At 36.4% G+C, this 10000-nt stretch overlaps 1 protein-coding gene across 1 annotated transcript in view; it reads left to right on the top strand.

Moving 5' to 3' along the window:
* The window catches only part of LOC137629242 (uncharacterized), a 19848-nt gene that overhangs the window by 6452 nt on the left and 3396 nt on the right, over window positions 1-10000 (top strand). The window contains exon 5 of the mRNA XM_068360508.1: window positions 1-83. This exon is cut by the window's left edge and continues 208 nt beyond it. Within this exon, the coding sequence (XP_068216609.1) occupies window positions 1-83 (83 nt within the window). The remainder of the gene's footprint in view (window positions 84-10000) is intronic.

The raw sequence follows: 10000 nt of genomic DNA, 5'->3' as shown, positions 1-10000 counted from the left end.
AAGAGAATCCAAGCTGTCTATCACCTGCAAAACGTAAAGAAGAAGAAGGAAAGAGAATCCAAGCTGTCTATCACCTGCAAAACGTAAAGAAGAAGAAGGAAAGAGAATCCAAGCTGTCTATCACCTGCAAAACGTAAAGAAGAAGAAGGAAAGAGAATCCAAGCTGTCTATCACCTGCAAAACGTAAAGAAGAAGAAGGAAAGAGAATCCAAGCTGTCTATCACCTGCAAAACGTAAAGAAGAAGAAGGAAAGAGAATCCAAGCTGTCTATCACCTGCAAAACGTAAAGAAGAAGAAGGAAAGAGAATCCAAGCTGTCTATCACCTGCAAAACGTAAAGAAGAAGAAGGAAAGAGAATCCAAGCTGTCTATCACCTGCAAAACGTAAAGAAGAAGAAGGAAAGAGAATCCAAGCTGTCTATCACCTGCAAAACGTAAAGAAGAAGAAGGAAAGAGAATCCAAGCTATCTATCACCTGCAAAACGTAAAGAAGAAGAAGGAAAGAGAATCCAAGCTGTCTATCACTTGCAAAACGCAAAGAAGAAGAAGAAGGAAAGAGAATCCAAGCTGTCTATCACTTGCAAAACGCAAAGAAGAAGAAGAAGGAAAGAGAATCCAAGCTGTCTATCACTTGCAAAACGCAAAGAAGAAGAAGAAGGAAAGAGAATCCAAAGTGTCTATCACCTGCAAAACGCAAAGAAGAAGGAGCCGTCTTTCTGTTTCCAGCACACGGTCAACGTTCCCTTCCTGAGGACTAGCATTGTCATCGTGCAAATGTCATTACATCACTGACCGAGTCCGAAGTCATGGTTGATCTTTATCGTGTCATCGTCATTCTATTTCAGTACGCACAGCCTGAATGACTTTCCTCGATTATGAGCAAAATTTGCTGACAGAAGAACATGCGTTATATCAACAATCTGCAATGTCTATTATTCTATTATAAAAATACAATCACGTTTTATTGATTTACATTATTCTCGTAATTACTCTATTGCAAAAATATAGATGTAAACGTATGCAATCTTTTACAAAAAAAAAATAAAAATAAAATAAAAATCAAATAATATAATTCATGTCACATAGTTTAATGGAATCTGACCTAGAGAGAGAGAGAGAGAGAGAGAGAGAGAGAGAGAGAGAGAGAGAGAGAGAGAGAGAGAGAGAGAGGTATTATTCCTAACAATGAAGTCACTACTGCGACGCTATTTAAAGGTTTAAACTGTGCTATTCTGGTAATCAATGTAAACATATATGATTTTAATTTGAGCTAGAACGCAAGAGGTTAATCTGATTAAAGAAACGATAGCTAATATCCAACTTGCATTTCAGAGATGAAAATGGAATAGGAAACATTATCTTATCAGTTAGATAAGTGTTGAATATAAGAATTCATGAATAAGTCACGAACATTTTATTCACATAGAGAGAGAGAGAGAGAGAGAGAGAGAGAGAGAGAGAGAGAGAGAGAGAGAGAGAGAGAGAGAGAGAGATGAGTAGCGAATATCATTCAAACATTTCACCTTTCAGCAGATAGACTAATAAATAGATATATAGATAAACAGATAGACAAGACTGATAGACCCTCTTGCGTCATATCATGAAAAAATAAGATATTTTGAAATATCATTTTATTAGGAAGGAGAAGCATCGTGACGTGTTTGTGAAGTGTTCCCAAGGTGAAGTAAATACGAAATATCTAGAAATTAACCAATTCCTAGAATTATTTAATAAAGGAGTGGTACAGTACATGCAAATATAATTAATGCCTAAGTCATGAAGATTTATTTCCTCATACTTGAGATTAACAAAAAAAAAAAAAAAAAAAAAAAAAACCTGGTATCTCAAAGACGTACCGTATATTATTATTATTATTATTATTATTATTATTATTATTATTATTATTATTATTATTATTATTATTATTATTATTATTATTATTATTTGCGAAACTACAACCCTACTTAGAAAAGCAAGATGCTATATGCCCAGGGACCCCAATATGGAAACTAGCCCAGCGAGAAAAGGAAAAAAAGAGGAAAAAATAATTTAATAACAGTAACAACGTCAAAATAAATATTTACTATATAAACTATAAAAACTTGAATAAAGCAAGAGAACTCTAATCCAAGACAGTGGAAGACCATAGTACAGAGGATATGGCACTACCTAAGATTATTATTATTATTATTATTATTATTATTATTATTATTATTATTATTATTTAATACTTGCTAAGCTATAACACTAGTTGGATAAGCAGTATACTATAAGCCCAGGGGCCTCAAAAGGGAAAATTACCCAGTGAGGAAAGGAAAGAAGGAAAAATTAAATATTTTTGGAACAGTAACAACATTAAAATAGATATTTCCTATATAAACTATAAAAACTTAAACAAAACAAGAGGAAGAGAAATTAGATAAAATAGTGTGCCCGGGTGTACCCTCAAGCAAGAGAACTCTAACCCAAGACAGTGGAAAATCATGGTACAGAGGCTACGGCACTACCCAAGTCTAGAGAACAATGGTTTGATTTTGGAGTGCCATACAGATTGAAGAGTCTTGATTTGCTTGGCGTTGTAAATGTAATAGAGACCGGATGTTGATTGGTGAATATCCCCTGATCTCAGAAGATTGTGCTGACGAGGTTATGAAAAATGAAAAAACTGGGTTGATTATCGGTACTTTAGTGTTCAACAAAGAGACAGGGAGACAATGGTTCTTATAAAAGAACCTGAATGTAAGCTTGGGTCTGTAATTTGTTCGGAATGGTGGCCAAGCTACTTTTAAAACCTTATGTGATATTGGCTATCAGCACAAAAAAGTTAACCACCAACACCAATAGAACATACACAAGGCATTCTTTTCAATGCCTTCGTTTTCTTTTTCATTTCATCTTCTATGTTACAAATTGTTCAACTACATTATATGGGCAGAAACAGATCGGCGGTAGATATCAGGCTATAGTAGCAGGCAATTTCTCGCCAGTGTTGAAGGATCGCATAACTTTTCCAATGGTAGCAAGAAGTTCAAATGTGGCTGGCGTCTTGTCTAGCATGTTACAGACAAGGAGATAAGAAGAACACAACAAGCACAAGAAAAATGGAACTGTAGTAAGAGATATGAAGAAGTCCCAGATATATATGGATGGTATCATGTTCCCCCCAGCAAGGCTGGTACGGTACGTACTTCGTACCTTGTTAAAATACCGTACCGCAATTTCGGACTATACCCTCTATTATTTTTCCATACCGTACAGTAGGGAAAAAATGACGTACCTTAATTCCGTACGTTTATCGTACTATAAGCATCGCTGCTAAATCGTTAAAATCCCCTCTTTGAAATTTCAAAGTTAGCAGGAATGAATTTGCAAGGGATCGTTATACGTATGTGTCTATATTCAGTTTTAATCATTATAATAGTTATAGAATAATGATAATGATGATGTTGATGATAGTATCAATAATAACTGCAATGATATCAATACTTATGATAAAATTAGTAATAGATTAGAAATGTCTAATTACAATAGAACTACTACTACTAGTTGTAGTAGTAGTAGTAGTAGTAGTAGTAGTAGTAGCAGCAATAATAATAAATACACAAATTTGCTATGTTAGCAGATATCAAAAATAATATTCCTCTATTTTCGAACTTGGCCAAGAGTATTCACATGAGGATTCATGAAACCTAATTTCCAAGAAACTATTTATTTGGTACATGTTATACTAAGCGTGAAATCTTACGCCAGATATTTCCCAGTATCATCATGATCCTTTGCATACAAATTGTTCAAACCCTGACCTCTTAACTCAAGGATCTTCGTAAAAAAAAAAAAAAAAAAAAAAAAGTATAGAAGATTATAACCATCAATGGAACTTGAACCAATACCTGACGTTATCAAGTAATTAATAACTAGAAAAAAAAAACTCTTCTTAACAGTAAATGGAAAATACCTTTCATTAGAGTCAAATCAAACATATTAGTTCAAACTGATTGAGTATTACCTGTTAGAAACATAAGGGCATCTATTATATCATCCTTCATACCTAGTTCAATGAATTTAGAATGTACTTCAACCCAGGGAATGTGCATTGCATTAGACACTCACTTAAGTGACAGAAAGTGCAATAAATGGTGTAGCTACATGCTTGTAATATCTTGTGTGACTGTCCATGTTTATCTACGTGAGTATAGAAAGAGAAAGAGTTCTTTCTTAATGTGTAATCTCTGTTTGATCACCTACAGGCATGTGCGTGCATATAAATCTGTGTGAGTGAATGTGTTGTTTGTGGAATAAAAGAAAGGAAAATGATCTTTGAGAACTACAATGCTAAGCATATACTGTACATATTCATGGCAGTAAGTACCAACCAAATCAAGATTTACCAAATTACAAATACCTCTTTAGTCTTGTGGGGGGATAAAAAAGCAAATTAAAGGTGGCTGATATTATACTTAGAGTGATATACTTAGAATGGTTTTCTTACAGTAGAGTGATATACTTGGAGTGATATTATACTTTGAGTCATATACCTAGAGTGATATTATGCTTAGAGTGATATTATGCTTACAGTGATATCATACTTAGAGTGATATTATACTTACAATGATATACTTAAAGTGATATTATACTTGAGTGATATTATACTTACAATGATATACTTAGGACTGTAGGATTTATTGATCAGACGAAGTAACAACCTAGCTGAATGTCATATCACATATGATGTATGTGTAGGCAAAGGGAAAGTGAACCGTAACCAGAGAGAAGGATCCAATGTAATACTATCTGGCCAATCAAAGGACCCCACAACTTCCTAGCGGTAATATAATGATGTAACTAAGATTTTGAGAAATTTGTTTTTAAAATCAAGGAAAAAAGAGATAACTATTTTCTTAAGTGAAAATATATTTCTTCATACTTAAGATTAACAAAAAATCACCTTGTTATCTCAAAGACGTACAATGATGTAACTAAGAATTTTAGAATATTGAATTTAAAAGAGATAATAATTTTCTTGCTTATAACCACGGAAAGGTAAGAAGCGATTTGAATGAACAGTGCTGAAATGAAAAGCAGAAAGCGTACAATTCTCATGAAGGTGAGGTTGCTGTGGCCTGATTGGTAACGTCTCTGCCTGGTGTTTGCCAGTCGGGGGTTCGAGTCCCGCTCAGACTCGTTAGTGCCATTAGTGTCTGCAACCTTACCATCCTTGTGAGCTAAGGTTGGGGGGTTTGGGGAGCCTATAGGTCTATCTGTTGAGTCATCAACAGCCACTGCCTGGCCCTCCCTGGTCCTAGCTTGGGTGGAGAGGAGGCTTGGGCGCTGATCATATAATATAGGGTCAGTCTCTAGGGGATTGTCCAGATTGCTAGGGCAATGTCACCGCCCCTTGCTTCTGCCATTCATGAGCGACCTTTAAACCTTTAAACCTTTAAACACCTATCCCAAATCATGCTGACTAACTGACTTACTTCTTGGGGGGGGGGAGGGGGGGGGGGGCCGTGTTTACAATTCCAGGTATTTCTCAGACTCCAGAGGTGACTCCTTCCAAACTCCCTGGAGTGTTTGCTTTCTTCGAATCCAACATCTCACCATGACAGATGGCCTTCCTTTCAAGATAGGCAGCTTAAAAGTGATGATTCATATTTTCTTCTCTGCGCATACACATATACACACGTACACATACTGCCCATGAGGTTAGGGTGATTTCGTCATTGGATTTCTATAGCATGTCATTTCTATCGATTGTATAATATAACTCTAAGTATGTCATTCTAAGTATAAAATCACTCAAGTATAATGTCACTCTAAGTATATCATTGTAAGTATAATATAACTCTAAGTATGTCATTCTAAGTATAAAATCACTCAAGTATAATGTCACTCTAAGTATATCATTCTAAGTATAATATCACTCTAAGTATGTCATTCTAAGTATAAAATCACTCAAGTATAATGTCACTCTAAGTATATCATTCTAAGTATAATATCACTCTAAGTATATCATTCAAAGTATAATATCACTCAAGTATATCACTCAAAGTATATCATTCTAAGTATAATATCACTCTAAGTATATCATTCTAAGTATAATATCACTCTAAGTATATCATTCTAAGTATAATATCATTCTGAGTATATCACTCTAGGTATATCATCACTCGAAACATAATATCACTGTAAGCATAATATTACTCTAAGTATATCATTCAAAGTACTGTATAATATCACTCTAAGTATATCACTCTAAGTATAATGTTACTCTTAGCATATCATCACTCTACTGTAAGTATATCATTCGAAGTATAATATCACTCTAAGTATATCACTCTAACTATGCCATTCTAAGTATAATATAACTCTAAGCATGTCATTGTAAATATAAACCCTATAGATATAGTATATCTCTAAGTATATCATTTTAAGTATAATACCACTCTAAGTTTATCATTCTAAGTATAATATCTGTGACGGGCCGAGAGAGGGTGTGAACTCAAAGGCAGATTGGAAACGACTGAGTTATATATTAAGGAACACTCTTCTTTATATACAAAACCTCAAGGCAACAGGACATAACATGTTCGAGAGACAATGTTCAGAGCAAAACAGCAGACATGAATTTTCATGTTCGTTTGAGTGCGAGGGAAGAGCGAAGATACAAGCATATTATATACAAAAGGAATTATGTACAATTGTGTTACACACGGTTGGTACATGGCTCCCCCTCTAAAAATGACATAATGAACATGTTAAATAGGTGCCCTGAATCTGGAGAGGTAGTAGTAAAAACTGCGCCGATTAGCGACAGTGAGTGGCTGTAGAAGTCGTTGGTTGGGGTGCGAGCGAGTGGTGGATGATGGGTGGCTGTTGCCACTCCGGCTCGTCACAGGGTAGGCGAGTGTGTCCTACGGCATTCATAGGCGTGTGTGTCCTACGGCATTCATAGGCGTGTCCTACGGCATTCATAGGCGAGTGTGTCCTACGGCATTCATAGGCGTGTGTGTCCTACGGCATTCATAGGCGTGTGTCCTACAGCATTCATAGGCGTGTCTTACGGCATTCATAGGCGTGTCCTACGGCATTCATGTCAGCTTCGGTTGAAGTTGAAGAGATGTCCTCTTCGTCACGAGTGGAGGCGTTGATGGAGGTTTGAAAGTCATGAAGTGGGTTCACATCACGAGGAGAGCCGTCTGCGACAGGTTGCAGGCGAGTGATACTGGTCATTTTCCCGAGGGTGAGCGAAGCCCTTTGGTCCCCCAACGGTTGTTGAGAGAGCTGAAAAGGCGTTGCTATACGGGCGGCTGGCGACGGCGAGTACTGCTGCAGAAGGTATGCGTTGACTGCGTCATAGTAACGGTGAGAGGTGTAGGGGGGATGGGGAGGCGGGAGGAGCGAGTCACTCCGGGGTCACCATTGTGACGGTGCCGAGTAAGGGTGTGAACTCAAAGGCAGGTTGGAATCAACTGAGTTATATATTAAGGAACACTCTTCTTTATATACAAAACCTCAAGGCAACAGGACATAACATGTTCGAGAGACAGACAATGTTCAGAGCAAAACAGCAGACATGAATTTTCATGTTCGTTTGAGTGCGAGGGAAGAGCGAAGATACAAGCATATTATATACAAAAGGAATTATGTACAATTGTGTGACACACGGTTGGTACATATCACTATAAATATATCACTCTTACTATAACATCACTAGATGGTGTTTTCATTTGGTTTTAGACTATCATTGGATTATTTATCCATTAAACTTTCATGAAATCTTTTCCAACCCGTGGGAGAGCTCTTTCATGTTTCATCATCATCATCATCATCTCCTCATACGCCTATTGACGCAAAGGGCCTCGGTTAGATTTCGCCAGTCGTCTCTATCTTGAGCTTTTAAATCAATACGTCTCCATTCGCTATATCCTACTTCACGTTTCATGTAATTCTAATTTCTTTTCTTACTTGATTTTAAGAGAAAAGATAATTTTGAGATTAGATTCTAAAGAGACTGGGGTACAGTTGGCTTTATTAATTCTGGTGCACTTCACGGGAAGCTGACAGCTGCACATTAACTGAATCTTTTTCGTTCTGTTTTCTCAGTTGGAAAAGAGATATTTTTCATATGTAAATGTGACTTTACCAATAATAACTAGAGGGGCACTCAGTAGAGCGAAGACCTCCGCCGCGGCAGCTAATTTCTCGACCTTTTGCTCGATCTTGACCTTTGACCTTGACATGTATCAATTGGCGTGGATTTTCATACACTCAAATATGAATCAAATTTGAAGTCTCTGTGACAACGATGTCCAAATTTATGGCTGATTACGTGAATTTGACATTTTACTTGACCCTGACTTTGACTTTTGACCTTGACCTCGACCTCCAAAATTTAATAATTACCAGCTTGTTACGTATCAGGTAATCCCTGCAAGTTTAATTACTCTACGATTAAAATTGTGGCCAGGAAGCTGTTCACGAACAAACACAAACACAAACAGGGGTAAAAAATAACCTTTCAACTTCGTTGGCGGAGATAATAGTAATAATAATAATGATAATAATAATAATAATAATAATAATAATAATAATAATAATAATGCCATTCATCTATTAGTACCATCAATGACCTTCCTATCAGTCAATTAATATGATTCTGTTCCTCATTGCCAGAGCCTCTTCATTCCTACCGAATTCTCCACAGCCTTCAAATAGAGGCTGAAAAATCACACGTGGGCTAAAGATCAGGTCTCGTTGAATGGGGGTATAATTGCCCCTCTGGGAGAAGACTTTTTCCTACATCATTAAGGTGATGACGTGAGAGGGACAAATCCATTATCTCGTGTTCAGGAAATTGATAACTCACGCGCGTTTTCTCTCTCTCTCTCTCTCTCTCTCTCTCTCTCTCTCTCTCCTCTCTCTCTCTCTCTCTCTCTCTCTCAGCTACTTTTCATATTCAATGCCTAGTTTCTAAAGTGTATTTGAGTAAAATTACTTTCTCTCTCTCTCTCTCTCTCTCTCTCTCTCTCTCTCTCTCTCTCTCTCTCTCTCTCTCTCTCTCTCTCTCTCTCTTTCTTATATATATATATATATATATATATATATATATATATATATGCATTCGTAGACACACATATACACACATTATATATATAAATATATATTTATATATATGTATATACAGTATATGTATATATATATATATATATATATACTGTATATATATATATATATATATATATATATATATATATATATGTATATATACACATATATATATGTGTATATATATATATATATATATATATATATATATATATATATAGAGAGAGAGAGAGAGAGAGAGAGAGATTCATCATCATCATCATCATTCGTAGCTAGTCCACTGCAGGACAAAGGTCTCAGGCACGACCTTCCACACGCGTCTATTTATGATCTCTCTATGCCACTCGACACCCGCAAGTTTTCTTAGCCCGTAAACCCATCGTCTTCTCTTCCGTCCCCTGTTTCTTTTGTAATCTAAATTTAAATTTGTTAAAGATCCGCTAATAAAAAAGATTAAAAAAATCTATCACAGACACAGACTCAAAGGTTTTCAAATTCTTCTTAGTACCTTTTTAGGTAGTAGGTTGGCCAGGGCACCAGCCGCCCGTTGAGATACTACCGCTAGTGAGTTATGCGGTCCTTTGACTGGACAGACAGTACTACATTGGATCCTTCTCTCTGGTTACGGTTCTTCCCCTTTGCCTACGCAGACACCGAATAGTCTGGCCTATTCCTTACAGATTCTCCTCTCTCCTCATACACCTGACAACACTGAGATTACCAAACAATTCTTCTTTGCTCAAGGGGTTAACTACTGCACTGTAATTGTTCAGTGGCTACATTCCTCTTGGTAAGGGTAGAAGAGACTCTTTGGCTATGGTAACCAGCTCTTCTATGAGAAGGACACTCCAAAATCAAACCATTATTCTCTAGTCTTGGGTAGTGCCATAGCCTCT

The sequence above is a fragment of the Palaemon carinicauda genome, chromosome 37 (genome assembly GCF_036898095.1).
Source record: "Palaemon carinicauda isolate YSFRI2023 chromosome 37, ASM3689809v2, whole genome shotgun sequence".
Lineage (NCBI taxonomy): Eukaryota > Metazoa > Arthropoda > Malacostraca > Decapoda > Palaemonidae > Palaemon > Palaemon carinicauda.
The sequence above is the reverse complement of the archived record's forward strand: the minus strand, read 5'-3'. Positions and strand labels throughout refer to the sequence as shown.